General features: G+C 40.2%; 1 protein-coding gene across 22 annotated transcripts in view; it reads right to left on the bottom strand.

The window, feature by feature from the left end:
- crb2a (crumbs cell polarity complex component 2a) overlaps positions 1-26,796 on the bottom strand; it is a 142,165-nt gene that overhangs the window by 23,630 nt on the left and 91,739 nt on the right. For 15 of the 22 annotated variants that reach the window (XR_013296663.1, XR_013296667.1, XR_013296666.1 and 12 more), the window contains 4 exons: positions 25,216-26,154; positions 23,065-23,208; positions 6,829-7,391; positions 2,675-2,840 (listed from right to left, as the gene is read on the bottom strand). Coding sequence is in view for 8 of the 22 variants with exons in the window: in XM_077586032.1 (XP_077442158.1) it covers positions 2,675-2,840; positions 6,829-7,391; positions 23,065-23,208; positions 25,216-26,154 (1,812 nt within the window). In the remaining 14 variants the exon portion in view is untranslated. Of the gene's footprint in view, positions 1-2,674; positions 2,841-6,828; positions 7,392-7,910; positions 8,971-23,064; positions 23,262-24,269; positions 24,321-25,215; positions 26,155-26,796 lie in introns of those variants that run through there. The other 7 variants (XR_013296675.1, XM_077586039.1, XR_013296673.1 and 4 more) reach the window with 6 other exon arrangements.

Here is a 26,796-nt window from a genome sequence, read left to right as displayed (position 1 = left end):
GCACATATTACTATCCTGGGAAAAAATGTATTATGGGATTGCTGCGGAGCAAAGCAGTTATATCTTATTCTCCACCATACTTATTATAGTTTATTTACCGAAAAATTTCTGAAAAAATGCAGCCCGCGCCGTTGAACTTATCCACACAAATGAGGTATCAAAAGATGCGGCTCGATCTGACTCTGAATTATTTTTATCGAAATTTCGAGTTACCATGGCGACGCAATTCCCCCAAAAAACACGGCGGAAAAATCTGAGACGGAAAAATAAAATCCACAACTCAAGCACCTTTTTCCAAGCCACGCTGTGCACGCGTACAGTGACCAAGAGATGTGATTTTTATCTCATTTTGTTGCATTTTTTAGCTTGGTGTCAACATTTTTTATAAGAAATATATAAACTCTCCCTCCTGTGTGGGTTTAAAGAGAGTGAGCAAAATCGAGGGGAAAAAGGCTCTTAACTGATGTGTATTGGCGTCTGCTAGAGTGGTTCAAACAATGCCAGTGCAAAGAGAATTTTTTTTGGGGAAAAATCTCAGATTAATTCATCACACGGCCAAAATATTTACTCACTATCCATCATATTTGGACATTTTGTAGTCACAAGGGGCTTCTTTCAGAAACCCACTTTTTTGTGACAAAGGCATCATTTTGTACTTTTTGTTTGACTTAAAGCGAGGATAAGTCACTCAAGTGCCCCTATTCACTCCTTTTTCTTATCGTTTCTTCAAAAGTTACAGGTTTTTAACCTGCTCTTATTTGGTCATTTTTTATCCAATATAAAAAAAAATTAGAACATGCTAGTGTTCCCCAAACCCTTGCCGTTCTAACGAGCCCTTTCTGGAATCTGTATCTTGAGTTAAGTCATGAGAGCCTTTTGTTCGAGGTGTGCGCTTTCTCATAGAGCTCAGTTGAAAACAAATGTGTGTGCGTGCATGTGCTGATGCAGATGTTACTTGTTAACTGACTCATTTATGCAGGGGCAGTACCAGACTTTTTTTTAGACTTGTGGGCTGAATATTTTATTATATATTATATTATATAAGTAACATTTTGTGAAAATAAAGCGAAACTTTTCGAGCTCCTTGTTTTTTCCCCGAGCTATTTTGTTTGACACGCTGAACAGGAGTTGAATTGCCTGCTCACTTCCCTCCCGCATGTTAAAAGTGAAGAGTTGATTTGAAAGCTGACCAGGTACTTGGCTCCGTTGTTTAACACTTCGCCTCCGACTCCTGTCACTACTCACTTCACCCTCTCCTAACGATGATGTCACGTCATTGCCGTGCGTAATAAATAAGTCGGCTGTATGGCTAAATGACTAATATCACCACAAATGTCAACTTGATGCTTCACGTTTCAAGTGGTATTAAAGTCAAATACAAAGTCATAACTGTAACTGATTCCCGTACGTACGTACGTTTGCTGATTCATGTACTTCTCCCGAGTAATGCCCCCGCCCGCGGGGAGCGCATATTGGACTTTTGATGACGTAGACGTAGGATTTATGCGACCTGGCCCTTCAGACTGAGATCACATTGCAAAAAATCGGTTACGTATCCAATCTAGGATCACATAGGAAAGTGACCCAGGTTTGATATGAAAAATTGGATTTGAGCCGTTAAGACTGACATAAAAAAACAGATACAGGTCGCATTTGGGTAAAAAAAAAAACAACCTGATCTGGGTCGTATTTGACTGCAGCGTGAATGTAGCCTTACCCCTAGATTACACCACATGCGTGTGCGTTGCAGATCCGCTCCGTCTTGACTGTGTGCTCCAGACACGTCAATGCCATGGGCAAAACTCACCGGCTGCGCACAACTGCGATCCGGCAGCTCCGTCGCCAACAACTTCCCGCCGTCTCTTGCGTGATTGCGCACAATAATGTGGCACAACTTGCAGTGTAAAAGTTTTTACTGAAGTTAGTAATAATGCACCGTCCACTCCCATGGCTTCTGCTATGACGTTCCATGCAGAATCCTTTTTTAGGTTGTCCTTATAAGAAGGATGTGCCATGTCAAATATAATTTTGTGGCTTTCCACCTCCATTATAAATCTCTCCTTGTCCATGTTCGCTGGTGTTTAAACTGTGAATAAGCACCTGGCCTGTTGACTCCAGGCCTGTCTCAGCCTATTATGATATTTTGCTGACATGATTGCGAAATAGGATCTGGTGAGTGTTGTATTCTGAAAAGTAACCAGAATTTTTTTTTTTGAAACGTCGTTTTTCCTGTCACACTCAAAGTTTTCTGTGCTACTTTGTCATTGGACGGATGCCGAAGGATGCGTCGTCCAGCAAAAATAGAAAATAGGTCTATTCGTCCGGAGGTCTCCGGCACAATGGAGCTGGTCCGTCAATCCGTAGCGCATACGAAGCCGGTGCAATTTGAACAAGGTGATATAATGGAAACAAATCGGCTCCGTCGCCGGATGCGCATGCGGTGTAATCTAAGAGTTAGCTTATCTATGCTACTATGACTCCTATTTGACTACTATGGATGTGCTTTGTGTAAGAATGGTTCAGTACAAATATGCAAAAATGCATTTTGTTTTTACTTGGGTTGTCTTTTTGAGATATTGGCTCAACAATCCAAAACAGTTGTGTGATAAATACTTAAAAATCAGAAGTGGGGCAAATACATTTTCATGGCACTGTCTAGATGGTAGATACTTACATTCATATCCATTAACGAGGTTGACACAATATCCATCATTGAAACAAGGATCACTGACACACCATACTCTAGTTTCACAAGTAACACCTGTGTAGTCCTCCGGACATAAACATGTGAAATCGTTAAATGTGATTGTGCATTCTCCTCCGTTTTGACAGGGGCTCATCTGTTGAGGAAAGCAATGACGAAATACAGATCACATATATACAGATCATGCTGAGACACAAATGATCCACCAAAACTTTGTGGAAAGAAACGTATGGAAAGCACATATTTCTAAACCTAGTAATAATTAGCAGTAATACTAGAGTATCCAATTGAACATTTTAGCATAAAAATTAAATTGAGTGTTGAGACGAATGCAATATTGAAATTGAGACTGGTTGGTGAAGAGGTGCCCTGCTCAAGTGGTGTACCTCCTTATAATTAATAATAATTTGATTATGTGATTTCTGTGACACAACAGTTTGTGCTAAAGGTTGATGAGATTAAAATGAATCAAAAAGGGTTAAATGACAAATAACTGAGAGCTTTTCAAAGACTCTCCGGCATGAAAACAGGTCATGCGTCAAAGATGCATGGTGGAGGCGGGGTCTGGGGTAATTGGGTACTTAACATGTTCAAAACTTTATGGCGTCAAGAAAAGATGTTTTCAAACATCTTAGCAACCTTTATCGGACCATGATGAAAAAGACAACACGCGTTGGGTTCACTCACAGGTAGGGATGGGTACGTTTCGCATTTTAAACTTTTCAGTTCCAATTCTTGGTACCTGGAAAACCCACCTTGGAGTAGAATCTAGCAAAAAAATTACATTTGGAAGAGGACATGAATGACAATAATGAGAATACTTGATCTTTCGCAAACCACGCCCCCAAACAGCCAAGGTCCTTCAAGCTAGTGTAGCATAAATTGGGTTTAGCTAATACGCCACTGTCAATGGCCATTCATCACCAAAAGACCATCTTTACTTCAATCAATGGATGCAAATTTGCTTCAGTATGTGTATTTTTAAGAATCTTTGCATCCTACTTAACCTGCTAAGTTTAGCTTGATCAATGTTATTCATGTTAGTCAAGTAACTAGGTAACTTGACGTCCTAATAGATAGTTTACCCTGGGTCTCACATTGGGAGCTCTATGATGTTTTTGTTGGATTTCCACAAAGTGAACATCGAGTGAGCGTTCGTCACAGGCACTTTGAACTTTTCATCTTTCATTTAGCGTTTTTGTCTTACTTCAGAGTAAACAGAGAGAAAAAAAACCACATAATCAGTTTACAGGTACATTATTAAAAATGGGAATTATGTTGCGATTTTACAATTTTCATGCTGAGAGACGCTGTTGTTGTTTACTTATCTTAATGCACTTAATTTATTAACTTATCCTGAGACCTGTGTACTTTAGCCTTGATAGTTTTGGAGTCTGCTTTTCTGCATATTGTAATATTATGAATATAATAATAATAACCCTTCCACTGCATACTGTAGAACCTTTTGCCTCGATCTGGAAGATATTGCACTTGTATTGCTTCAAAAACACTCACAGACATGCTCTGGTACGTTCCGTAACATTGTAAGTGTCCAGAAGGATGTCGGAACTGGAAGCACCAACTGAGGGGGCGGGACTTTTGCAAAAGGTTAATTGGGAGCAAATTCATTCCATTTTGGCCACAAGATTTCACTATTTTACCCGTATGAAATTATAAATATGGTCAGTATGGTAAGTATTGTTCTAAAACACAATTTATGATATATTTTAACAAATGTAAAGCTGCGCATCTTCCATCTTGATTTGATTCGGTGGGTGAAGATGGATCACTGCCGTGTCGGCGCCAGGCAGAGGCGGGACGACGCGGGCATGCTCCTAGCCTATGGCGAGCCGATTGCGGGAACACTGCCCTTCGCCGTCAGCACCGAGAATTCCACCCACCAGGTGTGGGCCACCATGCACAACCAAAGCTAGGAATTGCCAGGCTTCATCCGCACTGCAATACACTATAGACTATTAGTTAACTTATCGGCGGACAAATCTCGCTTGCTTCCAAACCTGGAAATGCATTTTTGCATAGCATGAAAGAAATCCATCATGAGTGGGTGACATAATGGAAAATTGCCAACACTTCTCCTTCCGCACAGTCACTACTTAGAAAGACGCGTTTTGGAACCAAAACATGGCACCATTTGATTTCACATGAATCGGTGCAGTCTTTGGTACCCATTTCACCTGGAGTTCACCGATGCACTCTCTGGTTACCTACATACGCCAACCCCCATTCCCCGCCTAAATATTTTCTCATCAGATCTGCACAATTGACATACTACAGTAGGTCACCTATTTTGGTTTGAAAACTTTTTTTTTCGCCGAAAAGTGATTTTCATGCCTGATTCTTTGTTTAGTCTAAGTTCAATTGAAATGGTCAGAGTCCAACAGAGGAAATTTTCCAATGCTCTTTGATGATTCAATGATAGAGCCACCAAGTCTTCAGTACTATTAAGATATCAGCAAGATTGTTTAGATTGTGGATAACATCAGTTATAAAAACAAAGCTCTCCAATAAGGGAAAGTACTTTTTTTTTTTTTATTAATCTAATTTAATTTAGAGTATGTGCCGCCAGTTGCCCAACCGTGGGATACATTATTATTGACAGTACTAGATCAAATTATTTGTAAAAGGTAGAGTTTACCCGAAATATGCATGGTGTCTGTGACCGTACAGCATAAATGGACCTTGATTTGTTGAAAGAATGTTGAATGAATCATCTAAAATCTATCTTTTAGAACTACGATACGATACGATATACTTTTATTTTCCCGTGGGGAACTTTTTCCTGGACTCCGTCCAGCTGCAGTTTACAGTAAAGAGGAAACAACAGAATAGAAAGAGATAAAATTAAAATTAAATACATCTCCTGAATCTCCTGCCGGAAGGCAGTAGCTGGAACTCATGATGCAGAATGTGAGTCGGGTCATTAACAATTTTCTGTCCCAGTCCGGTGACGGACCGCTCATAAAGCATCTGTAGGGAAGGATGATTCCTGACCCCCATGATCTTCATGGCAGTCCGCACCAGACCGGCAATCTGTGACCATGACTGCACAGTCAGGTTGCCGTACCAGGCCGCAATGCCGTATCTGATGATACTTTCCAATGCAGCCCGGTAGAACAACAGCATGATCCTCTGCTCCACTCCATAGGCCCTAAGTCTGCGTAGGAAGTAGAGACGCTGTTGGAGTTTGGAGCAGAGACTTCCAACATGTACCCTCCAGCTGAGTGTGTTGTCGATGTGGACCCCCAGATACCTGTATGAACCCACCTGGCTGATGTGGTTGTTTTTAATGACGACTGGCCTGTGGTCACCAACAGTTTTTGGATCAAATATCACCTCCTCTGTCTTCCCCGCATTGAGCACAAGATGATTCCGGTCACACCACTGGACAAATTTCTCTATTTCTGAGAAATAGTCCAGTGGGCTACCGCCGGCCTGCAGCAAGCTGACGATAGCTGTGTCATCAGAGAACTTAATGGTGAAGTTCTCTGAGTGTGATTTCACACAATCATTTGTGTACAACGTGAAGAGGACCGGGGAGCTGACGCAGCCCTGTGTGGCGCCTGTGCTTATCAATCTGGGTTCCGAAAGGGAGCTGTTGACCTTGACTTGCTGTGTGCGCTGTGTCAGGAAGGAGTGATACCACCTCGAGATGTACGGGTTCACATTCATCTCCTTCAGTTTACCCAAAAGCAGGTGCGGCTGCATTGTGTTGAACGCTGAGCTAAAGTCAACGAACAACACACGTGCATAAGCTTTCGGGCCGTCTAGGTGTTTGCTGACCAGATGTGTGATGCTGTTGATAGCATCGTCAGTGCCGCGACCCCGCTTGTAGGCAAACTGAAGGGAGTCTAAGTGTGCATCCACCTCCCCCCTGAGCCGAGTCACCATCAGCCTCTCGAAACACTTCATGACAATGGAAGTTAGAGCCACAGGCCTGAAGCCATTATTGACCACAGGACATTGTTTTTTAGGAACCGGGGTGATTACTGATTTTTTCCAGAGACTGGGAATGGAAATTGTCACAGACATCAAGCTTTGTCTAGAACAAAAGGAAATTTCTGTAAAAATAGTTTAACAATGGACATGAAAGACACTTTTCCTACCTTGCAAGTATTATCACTGATGCAACCTTTCTTGACATTTTCAGCTTCCCTTGATAAATAGATCTCATCTCCATGTGTGTCGTTCAATATAGCCACCTCCAGATGCATTGAATCTAAACGTAAGTCCTGGATACAGCCTTTGTAATGCCCCCCCCATTGATTAGCGTCCCATTCTTCTGGTAGTCCTCCTAAGTAAGCCTGATCGCCACTCTTAATGCTTACTTCAGGTATGGTCCCTATTCCATAATGAAGACTTGCATGCTCAAAGGTAACGTGTCTTTGCTGTACTTCGACGAGAATGAATTGCCTCTGTCCGTCTGCCAAAAATATGGGCGCTGTTATGGGGGTACTGTTGGTCCACGAACTGATAAAAATCCTCCCCCTATTTAGATAAATGGAGAAGTAGACTTCTCCTTTGGGTGTTCTCAGCTGAAACATCAGCCCGTCCATCTTTAATGACCTCAAAAAGAAAGACACTTGAAAGTTCCTCCCATGGTTTTTACCAATATCATACAAGCTAAAACTCAAACGTTCCTCATGGCTGTATGTCCAGGATGGCAATTCTGTCAGGGGAAAATAGTCAAAATAAGACAATGGACAAAATAAGACAATTACTAGGGGTTGAACTGACTCGTGAACGCATCGACTTCACTAATCCGTAATGATGGTTGTAGCTTAAGGTCGATTAATCTGTAATCACCTGTTTTGGCAACACCACTGACTTCGCTGAAATCAACAGGTGTTGGTTCATGCTGCAAACTGGCAGCTGTGCCTCAATTATGTGGCACTGCTGGCCCGACACCTGACCCACACAGAGAGTCAGAGCTTCATAAAACTCTTGCAACAATCCATGTAACACAACTAGTTTGCTATAATACATTATTGCAAAGGATTCTCTCCTATATTTTTTGGGGTTCTGTACTATTGTTTTATCCCCTAATGTAGCCGCAAGGGGGCACAAGTCAGTGTATTATTGTGCTGGTCCAAAGCCCGGATAAATACAGAGTGTTGTGTCAGGAAGGGCATCCGACATAAAACTTTGGCCAAATCAAACATGCAAATCAAATATATGACTTCCATACCGGATCAGTCGAGGCCCGGGTTAACAACGACCGACATCAGTGCTTTTAAACTACAGGGTGCCGGTGAAAACTGGACTACTATTGGTCAAAGGAGAGGAGGAAGGTGTGTTTGTATGAAGAAAGAGAAGAGGAACACCAAGAGTCTAGGACTGAGAGTAGGGACTTTGAATGTTGGAACTATGACAGGAAAAGGTAGAGAACTGGTTGACATGATGTAGAGGAGGAAAGTGGACATAATGTATGTTCAGGAGACCAGGTGGAAAGGGGGCAGAGCTAGAAGTTTAGGAGCAGGGTTCAAGTTATTCTATCATGGTGTAGATAGGAAGAGAAATGAAGCAGGAGTTATCGTGAAGGAGGAGTTTGTTAAGAATGTCCTGGAGGTGAAAAGAGTTTCAGATAGAGTAATTAGCCTGAAGCTAGGAATCGAAGGTGTGATGATCAATGTTGTTAGTGGGTATGCGCCACAGATAGGATGTGAGCTGGAGATAGAGAACTTTTGGTTAGAAATTGATGAAATAATGCAGAGCATCACTAGAAGTGAGAGAGTTGCCATTGGTGCAGACTTCAATGGACATGTTGGTGCAGGAAACAGATGTGATGAGGACGTGATGGGTAGGTTTGGTATCCAGGAGAGGAATGCAAAAGGACAGATGGTGGTTGACTTTGCAAAAAGAATGGAATTGGCTGTTGTGAATACTTTCTTCCAGAGGAACATAGGGTGACCTACAAGAGTGGAGGTAAGGATACACAGGTAGACTACATCTTGTGTATACGGTGTAATCTGAAGGAGTTTAGCGACTGCAAAGTAGTGGTACGTGGGAGTGTAGCCAGACAGCATAGGATGGTAGTGTGTAGGATGACTCTGGTGGTGAGGAAGACAAAGACGGCAAAGGGCAGAGCAGAGGACAAAATGGTGGAAGCTGAAAAAGGAAGAGTGTTGTATGACTTTCAGGATGAGTTGAGACACAGGCTCTGGATGGTCAGGAGGTGCTTCCAGATGACTGGACAACCACAGCAAATGTGATCAGGGAGACAGGTAGGACAGTCCTTGGTGTGTCATCTGGAAGGAAAGGAGATAAGGAGACTTGGTGGTGGAATGAGGAGGTGCAGGAGTGGATCCAGAGAAAGAGGTTAGCTAAGAAGAAGTGGGACACTGAGAGGACTGAAAAAAGTAGACCGGAGTACAGGGAACTGCAGCGTAAGGTAAAGGTAGAAGTGGCAAAGGCCAAACAAGGGGCTTACGGTGACTTGTATGCTAGGTTGGCCAGTAAGAGGGAGAGACTGATCAAGGTTAGCCAGACAAAGAGACAGAGATGGGAAGGAAGTGCAACAGGTTAGGGTAGGGATCCATAGGGATGGAAGTGTGTTGACAGATACAGTACCAGTAGTGTAATGGGAAGATGAGTACTTTGAAGAGTTGATGAATGAGGAAAATGAAGAGTACCTAATCAATTGGCCAAGGTAGTACTAGTAGTAATAGTATTTGCAATAGTAGTAGTCGTACATAGGCCAAGCCTATTATTAGTATGGGATTTTTTTTAATAGGTTTTAGGTGAACTAATGAATACACACACACTCGCATGCACGCACACACACACGCACATACACATACTCACCCACATACCAAAAAAAATAAATATATATATATATAAAAATTTGAATACAAAATAAAAAAGGAGAGCAATGATGACATGTCAAATCGAATGAACAATACTGAGCTCTCCATAAAAAGAACAGAAAAAAAGGAAAAAAAATGTGATCAGGGAGACCTTGGTGTGTCATCTGGAAGGAAAGGACATAAGGAGACTTGGTGGTGGAATGAGGAGGCGCAGGAGTAGATCCAGAGAAAGAGGTTAGCTAAGAAGAAGTGGGACACTGAGAGATCTGAAGAAAGTAGACAGGAGTACAGGGAAATACAGCGTAAGGTGAAAGTAGAAGTGGCAAAGGCCAAACAAGGGGCTTACGATGACTTGTATGCTCGGTTGAACAGTAAGGCGGGAGAGACTGATCTAAAGGCAAGGCAAAGAGATAGAGATGGGAAGGACATGCAGCAGGTTAGGGTAATAAAGGATAGGGATGAAAGTGTGTTGACAGATGCCAGTAGTGTGATGGAAGATGGAAAGAGTACTTTGAAGAGTTAATGAATGAGGAAAATGAGAGAGAACGAAGAGTAGAAGAGGTGACTGTTGTGGACCAGGAAGTAACAAAGATTAGTAAGGGTGAAGTGAGAAGGGCATTGAAGAGGATGAAGAGTGGAAAGGCACTTGGTCTTGATGATATAACCTCTGGAGGTATGGAAGTGTCTAGGAGAGGTAGCAGTAGAATTTTTGACTGGGTTGTTCAACAAGATCTTAGATAGTTAGAAGATGCCTGAGGAATGGAGGAGAAGTGTGCTGGTGCCCATTTTTAAGAATAAGGGAGACATACAGAGTTGTGGCAACTACAGAGGAATAAATCTGATGAGCCACACAATGAAGCTATGGGAAAGAATTCAAAGAATTGAAGCTAGACTAAGGGCAGAGGTGAACCTTTGTGAGCAACAGTATGGTTTCATGCCAAAAAAAAGAGTACCACAGATGCAGTATTTGCTTTGAGGATGTTGATAGAAAAGTACAGAGAAGGTCAGAAGTGTAGATCTGGAGAAAGCTTATGACAGGGTGCCCAGAGAGTAACTGTGGTTTTGTATGATGAAATCTGGAGTGGCAGAGAAGTATGTTTAAGTGGTGTAGGACATGCATGAGGACTGTAAGACAGTGGTGAGGTGTGCTGTAGGTATGACGGAGGAGTACAAAGTGGAGGTGGGACTACATCAGGGATCAGCCCCTTCTTGTTCACTATTTGGGGCTAAATTCGTAGATGTATTCAGACCTGGACTCTCATCAAATGTGTGAAATTTTGGGAAGATAGGATCATCTGGGTCAAGTTAACGCAGCTTTTATTGTCATGGTGAATCGTCAGACTTAGCGGCATCGTAACGGCCTTTGGGGAAAAGTTACAATATTCGGTATTGGGCATGATCAACATCTTAAAGCATTTCTGACAAAATTTCAACTGGATCCCTCAAACGGGGTCGGCACAATAGATACCAATGTAAAGTATGATATTTCTTGTCACCACTAGGTGACGCTACATGTATAACCGAATATTATCATATAGATGTTTTCAGGCCGTGGCTATTAAGATGCATGAGAAGTTTGAGATTTTTTTGGAGCTTGTACAGCGGAGTTATTAAGCATTTCCTCTTTTTTGATGAAGGAAATATTAAAGGCAAAATTTGAGGCCCCACCCCCGTCATCATGTTTCAAAAGTCAAGATGTCAAGAGGTCTTGAGATGATCCATGCAAAGTTAGAAGAAAATTGGATGAAAACTGTTGGCAAATGGGCAAAATGAATGACCACAGTGAATGTGCAAAAATGGGCCAAAATTGGACATTCAAAAATTCATAGTTCACTTCCTGTACATTTTAGGATATGGCTTCCACTGACTTTTTTGCTGCAACCAATCATGTTGCAGCGGGGCGGGTAGAGGGTTCTCGGGTTTTATGACGCTAGTAGGCTACGGTGCTACCAGGAGCCATCGCTCATCACTGCCAAGTCTTTATTAATCCAACACAAGATTTGTGGTACATGAAACAGACGTCGGAGATAGCTATGTTCATGACTGAGGTGTTTTGTTTCAAACGGGAGTTTGGTTTGACCCGAGGTCCGAGAATTATCAATAATAGCATAGCACACAGGTAACCGACGCTAGTAGGCCTCAAGCCCCATACACCCGGACACTTTTCGACTTACGGCGTCGGATTGGTGCATCAGGGCCTGGCCCATCAGTTCTGTAAATCCTCTCAAAATGAAGGTGGAAATCTGCAATTAAAGCACATCTTGTTTGTTTAGTTTGAAATCCAGTGTGTTGGTGTTTACAACATGAATGAAGAGATGACTAAGGTTGCGTAGGCTACTTAGGGCATGAGCTGAGCTCATTCACACATCATGTAGAGGGAGTAATAACGAGATAAACATTACCCTATCCGTATTAGATAATAATTGTGACACATTTGTCTTTTGTCCATCAAATAAGACTTTATAATATGAAATTCTTAAATAGTATGATTCTAATTTGATCTGAGAGTTGTTTTCCAACCTGTAGAGCCAAGGCTCTTATTTTGCTTAAGAAAAACCTCACGGTAAACCAGCAAACAAAAATGAAAAGTTTTCCTACTGAAATAATGATCTTAACTCAATTTAGCCACAAATGTACTGTGAAATCTGGGCTTTTATAGTTGAACACAAACCTGATACATTTGCAGGTAACCATGACTGTCTGTTGTATTAATGGAATCCAATTGAGGAGCAGTTATTTGTTATGCCTGTCACTATATGCCACTGGCATAAATAGAATAATAATTTAATTTAAATGATATCACAATAATAATAATAAGTTGTAAATAATATACACTTTTACTTTTTACTCCAAGACATAATTATTTTACTATATTTTACTTTTTACTAACTGTAATGTAGATGTATGGACCGGTTTGGTTTCTTAGGTTCACTTCTGGGAAGAATTAATTTAATTAGAACCAATAAATCAACACGTGCTCATGCACGCACACACACAGACACAATGAGCAACTGTAATCACAAATGTGTTAAATGGAAAGAACCTTTATTTACACACACAAAAACAAATAAAAAATATTTACAATCCCTGCCCAACTTACCTCCGCACAACAACCTGGGGGCAAAAATGACTAAATAATTGTTCTTCCAAATGGGCATTTAATTGTTTCTCAGTGTTGTGGTATCAACATCAAAGTGATTAGTCGAAGTGCACTCTTGTTCACTCAAGTCTACTGCAGTTCACAGGCCTACTACGGCGGTGAGGTAGGATCTTGAAAGTTCAGCTACTTGGAAAATGAGGCACAAGTTCAGATCAAGGGTTGCTCACCATCTCCCTCGTCATGGAGAACTCAAAATCCAGTTTCGTCCTTTGTCAATGGTCAACAACATAGCCTGTATGCGGTAAAACAAGACTATTAACCGTACTGATCAAATGTTGATTACTTTCCTTTCTATACATCACAATAATAAAAAATAGGTATCAACATACGCTATCACAAACTGTATTTGCAGTAGGTTTTGCCCCAAGTGGAGGAGTTTAAGTATCTTGGGGTCTTGTTCACAAGTGAGGGCAGGATGGAGCGGGACAGCGTCTGCAGTGATGCTGACTCTGTATCGGTCTGTTGTGGCGAAGAAGGAGCTGAGCCAAAATGCGAAGGATAAGCAGTAACAAATGGATGTGCATATATATATATATATATATATATATAAATATATATATATATATATATATATATATATATATATATATATATATATATATATATATATATATATACAAATATATATATATATATATATATATATATATACAAATATATATATATATATATATATATATATATATATATATATATGAAAAAACTCGGGCAGCACGGTGGCTGACTGGTTAGCACGTCCGCCTCCCAGTGCAGAGGATGTGAGATCGAGTCCGGGCTTCGGCCTTCCTGGGTGGAGTTTGCATGTTCTCCCCGTGCTTGCGTGGGTTTTCACCGGGTACTCCGGTTTCCTCCCACATTCCAAAGACATGCATGGCAGGTTAATTGAACACTCCAAATTGTCCATAGGTGTGATTGTGAGTATGGTTGTTCGTCTCTGTGTGCCCTGCGATTGGCTGGCAACCAGTTCAGGGTGTACCCCGCCTACTGCCCGAAGCCAGCTGGGATAGGCTCCAGCACCCCCGCGACCCTTGTGAGGAAAAGCGGTCAAGAAAATGGATGGATGGATGGATGAAAAAACTCATGGGTGCAAAAGTATGTGAACCTCTCACTTAATCGGACATTGCACCTCCTTTTGCAATGAGAACCTCTTTCAAACACTTTCTTTAGCGATTTATCAGTCTTTCACATCTACTTTGGGGGAATTTTTGCCACTCTTCCGTGCAAAAGGCTGCCAGTTGAGAGAGGTTGGATGCGCGTCTCGCATAAACTGCCCGCTTCAGGTCCCGCCACATTATTTTGAAATAATTTTAGTCAGGATTTTGACTGGGCACATCCAGAACATGAATCCTGTTGTTCTTCAGCCATTCCTTGGTTGTATTGCTGGAATGCTTTGGAATATTGTCATGTTGCATGATCCATCGTCTACCAGGCTTTAACTTCACAAAGGACGGCTTCAGGTTATGTTCCAGGATTTCGCAATATTCCTCTGAATTCATGATTCCCTGGATTATGTGGAGTTGTCCAGTTCCTAAGGATAAAAAGCCAGCCCAGAATTTAAATGTTCTCACCCCCATGCTTCACTCTAGAGTGAAAGTTCTTTTGCTGGTATGCAGTGTTGACTTTTCACCAAACATGACTGTTTTAGTTGTGAACAAACAGTTCAATTTTGGACTCATCTGTCCACATAAGGGACTTCCAAAAAGCTTCAGTGTTGTCCAGGTACTCCTAGGCAAAGTTGAGAAGCCTTGTCGATTGACTTTTCTTCTGATTGTTGAAGCATGCACATGTGTCCCAGATGCATATATATATATATTTATGCATACAGTGCTGCTCAAAAGTTTGTGAACCTCTTGAGCAATTTGGACTTTTCCAATTGTTTCAACCTGGATATATATATATATATATATATATATATATATATATATATATATATATATATATATATATATATATATATATGCCCGGTGAAAGTATTGAGACAATTCAATTTATGCACTTATGTTAAAAAAGTCGTTATTTTGGTATCGTGACTACACTGACATTATGTTGTCTTATTTTACAGGATCTGATGATCTCTCTGAAAAATTATGGGATGTACGTATTGGGCAATGCATTTATGGAATTCAAACTCACAGTTGTGCCACAGTGAAGTTTGATGAACAGAAGCTTGTGACTGGATCCTTTGACAACACTATTGCATGCTGGGATTGGAGGACAGGGGCCAAAATTCAGCAGTTCCGTGGCCACACAGGAGCAGGTTGGTTTATTCGACAGGCTGGCTGCCCATTGAGGATCAGCATATAAATGCCTTTCTAAAACAAAATTTGACCAATTGTTGATGGAAAATATTTTTAGACTAATCTTACCTGGTTATTATTTTACAGGTAGTCCTCTAGTTACGAACATTTGAACATTGACGTTCACAGATACCATCAAAGGCTGACGATGGCCATAAATGTCATAAAATGCCTTAATGTGCTCGCATATTAATATTTTTAAGTGCACACTTATGTAGAGAGACAAAATTATTCACACAAATATCATATAGAATTTTCCTGTTTTTGAGATCCACAAATATATCCGTGATTTTCACGTGTTTTTCAGATCCACAACCATATTCGTGGTTTTCACATTTTTCAGATCCACTTTATGTCGCGATTTTCACTGGTTTCTCAATGTTGTGTATGCATTTATCATAGCTTATCATTTGTAAAATTTCAGTCTGGCTTGTGAGTCGTCGAATTTGAGTTTGTGCGTTTGTGAGAATGAGCTGTTTCTTTGGAACAAATTGGAAAACGGATAACAAACCTTTATCTGACCATCCATTACGTGTTTATTTAACACAAGTTGGGAAACAAAATATGACCTTAATTTTAACTTGTTTTACCTTCACCCGGAAGACACTCTTCTATTCTTACCTCTTTGGCCGCTGGTGCTTTAGCGCCATCAAATAAGAAAATTTAACAGTAGAACGTCTTTCTGTCAAAATAATAGTACAAAATAATAATAATCACAATATTAATAAAAATAATAGTAATAAATTATATTTGTTAAGATGATGGTATTTTTACCATCTACCGCCGCCTTACTGGGAACACACTCAACAAACATTAGTTCCGTGAAGGAATTATGTCAAAGAGCACCACAATACCACAGTACTTTAGGTATAAAATTAAAGCGGAATTTTTCTGGACTGACTGGTTGATGCACACATAATATAACCAGCTCCGTGGTAAGTGAAATTACACAATCACATGCCCACAAATTTGCCAATACATGGGAATTTACAGTATTTGGAACTAGCTCGTGCCCACGAACTGGACTTAAAATGGGAGAGGAAAAAATGACATTGCACCTGAGGGAGCCACAAGCAATTTCAACTAAGAAGCAACAGTTTGCTAACCTGTGGACATCCAGCGAGCCATATATGTTTCTCGTACGTCCTGGCTTGGAAGTAAAGGACGAAATTATTTCCCGTTTTCGTGATGACTACTTCAGGAGTAAGACGACCACTTTAAATTATATTCTTCTTTTCCTAAAAAAATCTACAGATAAACGGCACTGATTGTGACTCGGCGATTAACTGAACCACTGACTGTTTACCACAGAACATGTCAAGTAAGCCAATTATGTGAATGCGCGTTGTCAGATAAGCTGCTTTACTGCCAGATTTTTTTGCCATTCAAAAGACGCACCTACAGAAACAACCTCTCGGAACTAACACAACTTGATTTCTCATTGCGCATGCGCAAAACACGCTGTCGGCTTTTTATCTCTCCGTGAGGAAAACAAATTACACAGGAATTTAAAACGAAAACAGTAGAACTAAGGTATTGTATAGAGGACACATGATTTTATTGAAGGGCTTGGACATGCACTGCAAATAGCTTATTATGACCGCTCGCCACTGGTAAAAATGTCCAGACTTTTTTTTTTTGAGGAAGTCATAGGTCCATAGCACAACCACCCCCTCCCACCCTCACAACCCCCCACCCACCCGATCGCTGCGAGGTCCCTCTTCTTCTTCTTTTTCTTCTTCTTCTTTTTCTTTGCAAAAGATCACATTTTTGACTCCCTAGACATGAGATAAAACTCACCAAACGTTGCACACTCTTCGGGCACAGTGAATAATTTGATATTATGAAGTTGCCATAATGACATGGCTCCATAGCGCCCCCTACAGGACAATAATAAAAACTAATCCCGGCACGTTTGATCTACAGCTACGAAAATTGGCGGGCACGTGTAGCACCCCGAGACATACAAAAAAGTATTTTATGGCCATATCCTAAAACGTACAGGAAGTGAGCTATGAATTTTTGGAATGTCCAACTTTGGCCCGTTTTTGCACATTCACAGGGGTCATACATTTGACTCCTTTTCTTAGACGAAACATTCAATTGAGTTCAAACTTGGCCTGTATCATCTCAAGACTTGGGACAACAACTGTCAACAAACTAAATCTTTAGTTTTCGAAATACTATATGCCTCAAACTTTGCGTTTCATATTTCCATCATTAAAAAAGAGGAAATGCTTAATAACTCCGCTGTACGAGCTTCAAAAATTCCCAAACGTCTCATGCATCTTAATAGCCACGGCCTGAAAACATCTATATGATAATATTTGGTTATACATGTAGCGCCACTTAGTGGTGACAAGAAATGTCATACTTTACATTTTTATCGATCGTGCCAAGCCTGTTTGAGGGATCTAGTTGAAATGTTGTCAGAAAAGCCTTAAGATGTTCATCATGCCCCACACTGAATATTGCAATTTTTCGCCAAAGGGCGTGGCCGTTACGGTGCCGCAAATCTGATGGTTCACCGTGACAATAAAAGCTGACTTGACCCAGATGATCCTATCTTCTCAAAATGTCATATAGTATATATATATATATATATAGTATTTTGAAAATCGAAGAGTTTTTAATTTTTTGGGGCCATCTTGAGGAGGAAGAGAGACAGCTGGCTGAATTACTAACAATAAGTAGAGAAACAATGGACATTGCACATACTGGATTACAAACATTGGACAATACACACATTGGAGCACACACACTGGATATTACATACACACTCGATGGATCAAGTACAGGAAAAGATCACATGTTGCTGATTGACAAATATAGAAGTGATGTGCTGGTAACCTCTCCCTCTCGAGAAGACAAGAAAAAAAATACAAAATCACATGATTTCTACCTGCAACTTAACAAGGGAATCGGAACTTGAAAGGAACGTGCGACAACACATTGATTGCATTTTATGGACAACACTTTGGATTATATTGTTGTATTGATGATTATTCCGTTAACATGATTTTTGATGAAAAGAGAATGTTACGTCATGATCTATGTGGTATTGATATTATTGACAGAACAAAATTATGAGGATTTGGATGACACCAATGTTTTAAGTGACAGGAACAAAATAAGTACACGTTATGGTTTTTATCAAGAAATTCTTTTGAAGTTTGACAATATGGTGTTTAAATGTGCTATTCATTTGACAATTAGGGGGGATGTTGGAAAAATTGTATAATAAGTTATCAGATGAATGAGCACTTTACTATTTATTATTTGAAATGCTACACCCACACACACCAGATGCATGCTTTTTTATCATTGTGAGTTTAGTACCGCCTTTTGTTCCGCCTTCTAAACTTGTGAATAAATGTGCAGAGCAAGGAAGTGGTGGAGGCAGGAAGTCCTTTGGTGCTGAGAGCATCCACTTCCTCTTTTCTGCAGAAAGACAAACTTGGGTATGGTCCTTGATTCCTGTCTCACGGAGTTGCATCATTTGAGGAAGATTTAAATGTAACCCTGACAATACTCCAATCAAGTTGCCTATGGACCTCATTCGTGATAACTGGTCTTCTAGCTGTTTTTTTTTACAAGTGCAATTGACTTTTCCAGCCTCTTATTGCTACTTGTCCCAACTTTTTTTTTGATTTGTTGGCACTATGAAATTTACAATCAACATATTTTCCCCTTAAAATTATAAATTGTCTCAGTTTAAACTTTTGACCTGTCATCTATGTTCTATTTTGGGCAAAATATTTAAATTTGGCACTTCCACATAATTGCATTCAGTTTTTATTCACAATTTGTATAGTATCCCAACTTTTTTCTTTTTTTAAAACAACTTGCATTTACAAAATCTATAACACAATTTTTTCCCCTGCATGTTACAAAAACATTTTGAAAAAAAGATGCTGGGTTTACTTTCTTAAAAATAAAAAATAAAAACAAAACAGCCAGACTCCATTTGAGTACCCGTTCTTTTCCTCAATTTAAAGCTAGTTTTAAATTATCCACTTGCAGCAAATCAAAAATGACGTCTGCTTTAGTGTTCCCTTATCATTTTTTTGCTTGTGTATCGCTTGTATTCAGATGCCAATCTGACTAATAAAAGGACTATTAAATTAAAGAATGCATAATTAAAATATATTTTCAAAATAACCAATAATAAAAATATTTATCTTAGCTGGTTAATGTGATTTATGTTCTTGAACATCAGCATAGTTGCATCAGGGCTGTATTTGTCACCTTAATTTCCCACAGGATTGTAAGGATTTTTTTTTCAATAAAATTTATTATAACAGCATTAAAAGTACTGTTTTCTTCAGAAACGTTTCTTTTCTTAGTCTTTTGGAGGGTCGAATAGTTTAATGAATTTTTAGGCCAGGTATTGCACATAGTGGCCTACATTAAAGGAATACAAGACTTATGAAAAACTAACCAGCTATTCTGTAAAATGGTTAATTTGAACTCTTCCCTAATTTTTTTTAATTTATGTTGAGTGATTATGATTTCATAGCACTTTTTATGAATATTTTTGCATTAAGTACAGTATCGGCCATTTTGGACAGTCACGTGATCACCGTGACGTATTGTGGAATTATGCCCTATAATATTTGTGTCCAGCCAAAAGCGGGGATGAAAGTAGTTGATAAGGAGGACTCATTCAGCCGGCCGGCTAATAGCAAGTCGAAGTTGGGGACCATCTGCAAGTTGTATGTTACAGAGGCTCAAATTACCAGTTAAATTACCATTGACATTGTTCACTCTGGAAATGTAAGTTGTGGACGGTCCCTAAACATCCGGGTGACTTTACTCTGCTAGACTAGCTACATGTCATGTGCTAAGCACGCTTTAGCCCACATTAGGAGAGGCCACCCCCACATGGAATGACATGAAACCTGACATGCTGAGGATTTTACTCTGATCAGAATTTGTTGCAGTAATTGGGATAGTCTTTTTCTTGCTTATTATGTCAGCAAATGAATGACGGCAGCTGTCGTTTACGCACCGGATACGTCATTACGATCATGTGACCAGGATAATGACGTTGCACGGTATGGTTTTATTTTGATATTCAAGAAACCTCAGGGAATAAGATGCCAGATTATTAGTGGTGTGTTCTTTTCTTTTTCTTTTTTTTACATACAAAAGTATAATAATATTCAAATTTAGAATCACATTTAAAAAAAAAAGAACTGACTAATGTCAATTTAAATTAAACACAAACTATTTATTTTCCAAAGTCACAGAGAGCCATAGTAGAAGGTTTAAAGGGCTCTGGAGCTGTTGATTGCAGACCCCTGTACTCTGGGGAGTAGTGACTATGCAGTTGTGTTACGTGTATAGTAGTTAAGAGTTTTACAAATTCCCACTGTCTACATGGAGCCATGTAATCCGATAAGAATTAATGCGAACCGCCAACCGGAATGAAAATGGTCCATATAAACAGAAAAGGCCAAATTGGTCCTGAATTGGCTGAATCCCTTCTGCCAATCCGAACGAGCGTCATGTAAACAATTCAATCGGAATGAGCAGGCTGTGTCTGGTATGCGCAATTTTGCGCATGCTCTCTCTTGACGTAAATGCGGTGTGACATCATCATTCCCGCCTATTAATTAAGGTAGTGGCGTCTGGACAAGACCTCGTCTGTGAGGGGAGAACTTGTTTTAAAGTACTTCAAACTTGTTTTGAATCAAGATGTTGCTTCAATAAAAGTGTTAAAACTATCACAAATATTGTGCTAAATGACGAATGAACTCCATTTTGATAAATCATATGATCAATGTCTAGGGGCTGATCAGATTGACGATGTGGAACATGTAAACGACAGATCGGAATTGATCACGTTGTGACGAATGTGTTTGGAGTTTCATACAGCAATTGACAAATGGGGGAAAAAATAATCAGATCAATGAAGTCGACAAGTATCATCACTTTAATGCTGGGTACAAAATATCTAAAGTCGTTCAACCCCTATTGTCAACAACGTCCTAGGTTAAATCATACACATGTTTCTATTACTCATACTACTTTAATTATTACTATAACTATTTATTACTCACGGAATATATTCAGGGGTATACATACTATGAATGGTGTGCAGGTTTACGTGCGCACTGAAAATTTTAAATGTGCACCACATTCAAGTATGTGAATGCACATTTGCAAGCATATTGCATTTTTTTGAGTGAATGTTCTAAATAGTCACTTCATGAAGTGATTTGTTCGTTTCTCAATTCAGTTGAGCTCAGCAGCACACATGTGCTACACAAAAAACTACACAAACACCACTCGCGGCATGGGGGTGGTGTGGAGGGGCTGCTGCTGAGGTGGCGGGCATGGGCATCTTAGTCTCGCTGTGCAGCAGATATGATGATCCGTCAAAATTTCTTTAAGTGAAATCATCACTAATTAAATGCAAAAAAAACTAAAACAATTTTAGATCGCTACTGCCACCTGTGGCTGAAAATGAAACTGCACACACCTTCTTCACATGCACAATGTGCATATGACGTCACATCCATAGACAGAGGGCAGGAAATTTGAACCAAAGGCTTGCAAAAGTACCCATTGTGAACTCTGAATAGCTAAGGTGTTGATCTACTAATTACAATTACATGTTTCAGTCATAAATGGCCAAACAAAAAGGCAATTGCAAAAATATTTTTGGGCAAACTATTGCAAAGAAAGAGCAGCTTTAATCAACATTATGAGCACTGTTATGGCCCTGGATGTAGCCTACATTTTGTGATTGTGATTTATGATCTCTTGTGAGAGACTCAGGTGGCCAATGGTGATTAGCTGAAGAGGTGGATCCAACAGAGGGAGAAGCGGCCCTCCAATTGGCCAGGAGCTAATGAACAGCAGCAGCTCACGGCACTGTCAGCCTTCAACTCTGTATATTCTTATTGGACTTCAATATTATATAATCCTTAATTTTTTTGTTGTCTTTTTTGTGTTAGTTAATTCTTGAGCAATTTCTTAGTTTGATTGCCAGCTGATGAAGTATTTTGTAAGATCCTACTTTTTGGTTTGTTTTATTGCAAAAACTAAAAACCTTTTTGTTTTTATAATAAAATTAAATAAATAAATAGAATTATGGGCTTTTTATACGCATTGCACAGTAGTGCCACATGTTGGTAACAGCACGGTACTCCCTGGGCTCTAACGTGCACTTTCATTTGCTTTTCTGGCCTAAGCGTCATTCATAAACCCCTATCTGTGCTTCCTTGACCTTGATTCAGTTTAACCTAAAGTTCAAAGACTAGGCTTGTGTGATCCCCCCTCCCTCCCCCCTAATATTACAGATGTCTGTTATGAATGCGGATTTTCACCCTGTGGTCTTGCTCACAAAAAGTTAGGGATATATGGCTTTCAGGTGAAAATTCAGGATGAGCCTAAAATGCATTCAGACTTTTACAGGTGAACTTAATGTGACTGTCTCTAAGCTTTTGAACACACATGTTCAACTGTTAAATGTTTCAGTAGTTTTTGCACCAGTTGCTGTTCTCTAATTTTGCTTAACGGCAAAATTCACAAAAAACAATGCTTCAACTCATCAAGATGGCATCATCATGGAACGGCTGTTGGAAACTGGTGTACCTCAAATGGAATAGCCTGCACTTTCTCCAGACCTGAATCTTATTGAAAACCTGTGGTATCAGCTGAGTCGCTGTGTAGAGGCTGGAAACTCTGCACCCCAGAACCTCAACGACCTGAGGGCTGTCCTTCAAGAAGTGTGGGATGCCATGCCTCAGCAGACAATGAGTCGACTTGTGAATACTAACAGCATGAGACGTCGTTGTCAAGGGCACATGACGAGTTATTGGGACATTGAAATGTTTTCTTTTTTTTCTTTCAATGAATTGTTTGAGATGAAGAAATCACCAGTGCATCCTTCTTCTTAAAATGCCCTACTTTCATGATATATCACTGTAGCGTCAACATTTTCCATAAATTTCACCTGAAAGCCATATATGCCAAACTTTTTATGAATAGTGAATGATTTTTTGTGGCGAAATTCTGGTAAATATATTTTCATACTGTCGCTAAGGTTATCTGGAGACCCATAATCACCTCGCCACATATTGGTATTTTTGGTCTGCCCGCTGCACTTCATCCTGGAACGCCTCAACGGCACAGGGACCCATGCGAGGATCCTGTTTGTGGACTTCTGCACTCCGTTCAACATTATCATACTGGAACTCCTCTCCACCAATCCTAAAAAGGCCCAGCAGATGATATAGCTCCTGCGACTGCTTGGAAAGCACAGCCTGCAAAAGAAGCTGTTTGAGACAGTTCTATACAACAGTCATTGAATCATGACTCTTGACGACAAGTTGTCATTTCTACAGGTACAAATAACGACTTTTACAGATACAAATTTATACTTTTTTATACAGGTACAATTTTTTTTTTAATACAACAAAAACAATTTTTTTACAGGTACAATTTACTTTTGCACCATATTTACTTCCATATCAGTCCTGTGTTCTTCGATAAGACTCTTATTTGGTTCCACCACAAAAACAACACAAAACTAGAGTTGCGAGCAGCTTTGAAAGACCCTCACAGCCCGGACCACTTTGGGGCATGATAAACCTTTATATATTGATTTATTGTTTTGTGCCAGTCCTTTATGTGTATTAAAAATTTCATGAGTTTTCACACGTTTGGACCACCCAAATCAGCATAATTTTCCTTGGCAAACAGCATGTAGCCACAGCAACAGCATATGGCAAAATGAAATGTTTTGCTTTTACTTTTCATCGGGAACATCTTTAGATGAAACACTCACAGATTCAAGTCAATCGGACAAAATATGTGGGAGGTGTTCTTCAAAATGTGACCTCTATAATAGGCCAAAAATAGGGCAACATTTGGAAGTAAATAAAAAAAAAAGGCCTATCTGCTGGGTTTAACATAAGGCTCCAAGACTTGTGTAGTTCTTGGGCTGTTTCATATGCCTCCAACTTTTCATAGATCTAAGGCTACCTTCACACTGCAGGTTGTGATGCCCAAATCCGATTTTTTGTTAAAACCAATTTTTTTATGTACGTACTCGTTCATATTACAAAAACAAATGCGACTTCTAATGTGAATGCAACATGCCGTGATGTGACACGCATGCGTAAATAGCAACGTCGAGTGACGTGCAAAAAAAAAAAAATAACATGCCGTCATGTGGCAGTGTTTACGGAAGTAAATATGATCCTGACTCGCAACCTTTTACTTCTAGCCAAGCCACCGAGGCAAGTGTGTGAGGTGGTTTATTTTACTACCTGGGATCCTGATGGCCTGCCCTTTGACCCACTAAACAACCTCTGGCGCTCCTTTGAAAACAAGACCAAAAATTGTAATGTGCACCCCTGAATATAATGAAAAAATATTCAAAGACTTAATGGTAATACTACTACTACTACTACTACTACTAATCGAATTACGTCGTACGCGACCTACGTTGTTTCGAGTCGTGCCTCAGCAGTAGCACATTCTTTTTTATTTTCCCACAGTAGTCACACCATTTTAAAGTTATTTAAAGTGTTGTTACTTACAGCCATGGGTGTCCATCAGGCGGGTCACATTTCCGTGTTTAAGTTTCCATTAGCTCCACTGTGCCGTTTGCAATGAACGTCCGTGCGGAAACACGAAATATTGATTTCGGGTCTTCCGGGTTGCGCAAATATGTTTTGTAAAATTACTGTGCAAAATATTTTGATGTAAAGATCGACTTTAACGGGGAAATCTGACTTAAGTCGAAATTTGGGTGACACCGCCAGAGTAGGAACAGAACTCCGCTGTAACTTGAGGACTCCCTATAGTGATAATAATAATAATAATAATAATAATAAATCAGATTTATATAGCACTTTTCTGGACACTCAAAGACACTTTACAATGGATACATTATTCATGCACTCATACATCCACACTGGTGGTAGTAAACTGTCTTGGGGCAGGCTGACGGAAGCTTGTCTGCCAGTGTGCCTCTGACCTCCACCAAACATTCACACCATTCATTCACCAGTGTGAGTGGCACTGAAGGCAATGTGTGTAAAGTGTCTTGCCCAAGGACACAACGACACATGACGTGGAGAGAATTGAGATCGAACAGCGGACCTTCCGGTTACTGGACTATCAGCTCTACCTCCTGAGCCACGGCCGCCACAATGTGATACAAGTGATTCTGTATATTTGTCTTTCAGAAACAGTAGTGAAAATGCTCACCTTCAATGCATCCTCCACTATAGAAAGGACGATGGCAGTCACAGCGGTAGTTGGTCCATAGGTCCACACAGTGTCCATGCCCATAGCAGGGGTCAGGCATACACCACTCAGCCTTAATACATCCCAGATTTTGTATTTGCTCATCTTGAAATGATTGGGGGAGGATAGGTTGGGCGTCTATCATTAAGTCTTCCATGCATCCAATGAAGCTTGCATCACTTAAGGAGTTCAGTAACATTTCTTCTGGTGCTCCACCTACATATATATGGGAGAAGGTTTCCAAAGTCTCGAAATGTGATTCATCTTTAGCTCTGCAGCCATCTCTGTTACAGCCAGGTCCTTTCATTATCAAATGAATGCTCTTGTTATCCTCAAATACATGAGTATCTCTCCAAAAACCATCATTAACAAAGACAGGAAAGGTCAAATTATATTCAGACGTATCAGAAAAGGTTTTTGCATAAAGTAAACCATCTACAATTTCTATAAGGACATAGTTGTCCACATCTCCTCTGTAAAAAAGTAACATATTTGATAATGTTGTCCGGAAACGGAACTGTATTCTAAAGCGGTTATAATCAGCGTTTTGAGTCTCAGTTTGGATCTTCTCTTTCGAAACCTTAATTGGAATGAAACCTGCAGAGGTTAAAGAGAACGTTGTCAGCATGGAGCACTGCTCGTCATAGAATCCATGAGCGCACAAACACGTGTGGCCATGTTCAATTCCATCAAACCATGGATAACAGGTGGCTCCATTTTGACAATCATGGTGGACACAGCCGGAAAGCTTTACGGTGCAGTCTTTGCCTCCCCATGGCCGATGACCAACATCTACGTCAGGACAGTGGCAGATATAGGAAGCAGTGTCGTCTTCACACCAGCCATTATTCTGACAGGGCTGGCTTTCACATTCGTCAATATCAGTTTGACAAAGAAAATCTGAAGGAAGATGTGAAGATAAATTTGATTCAAGATCATTTGAAATACATTTGGCATGGATTTTTATATTAAAAACATTATGCCCGACACATGTTATAGTTTTGTAATTGAACGGTTTTAGCTCAACAAACATTATTTTTCCATACTATAGTTGTGCCTTGATATACAAGACTAACAATCTCGTAACTGAAAACACCTGTTTCTCAAATCATCTTTTTTTCTTTGAAAACTCTTTCTGCCAGTCATTCACAGCAAACTCTCATAATACGTTTAGCTCTGCCAGGTCGGACCGGCATGTTCCCCCACCATCGGAGCCAACACACCAACAGGTGGTAATCAGTTGACAGCTCCGTCCCTCTCTTCACCCGAGTGTCCACAGCATGTGGCTGCTAATCCGAAGAAACAACCATAAAGTCGATCAGCGAACTGCGGCCCAGGGTGTCGTGGTGCCAAGTGCGCATGTGGAGACACTTATGTTTGAACATGGTGTTCGTTATGGACAATCCGCGATGAGCACAGAAGTCCAAAAACAGTACACTGCTCATGTTCTGAGTGGGGGTGGGGGTTAGGGAGGGTCTTCCTCCCAGCCCCTCCATATCTCACTGTCATTGCCCACGTGAGTGTTGAAGTCCTCCAGCAGAA

The sequence above is a fragment of the Vanacampus margaritifer genome, chromosome 14 (genome assembly GCF_051991255.1).
Source record: "Vanacampus margaritifer isolate UIUO_Vmar chromosome 14, RoL_Vmar_1.0, whole genome shotgun sequence".
NCBI classification, from domain to species: Eukaryota; Metazoa; Chordata; class Actinopteri; order Syngnathiformes; family Syngnathidae; genus Vanacampus; species Vanacampus margaritifer.
Note: the sequence above shows the minus strand (reverse complement) of the source record. Positions and strands in the feature narration are given on the sequence as shown.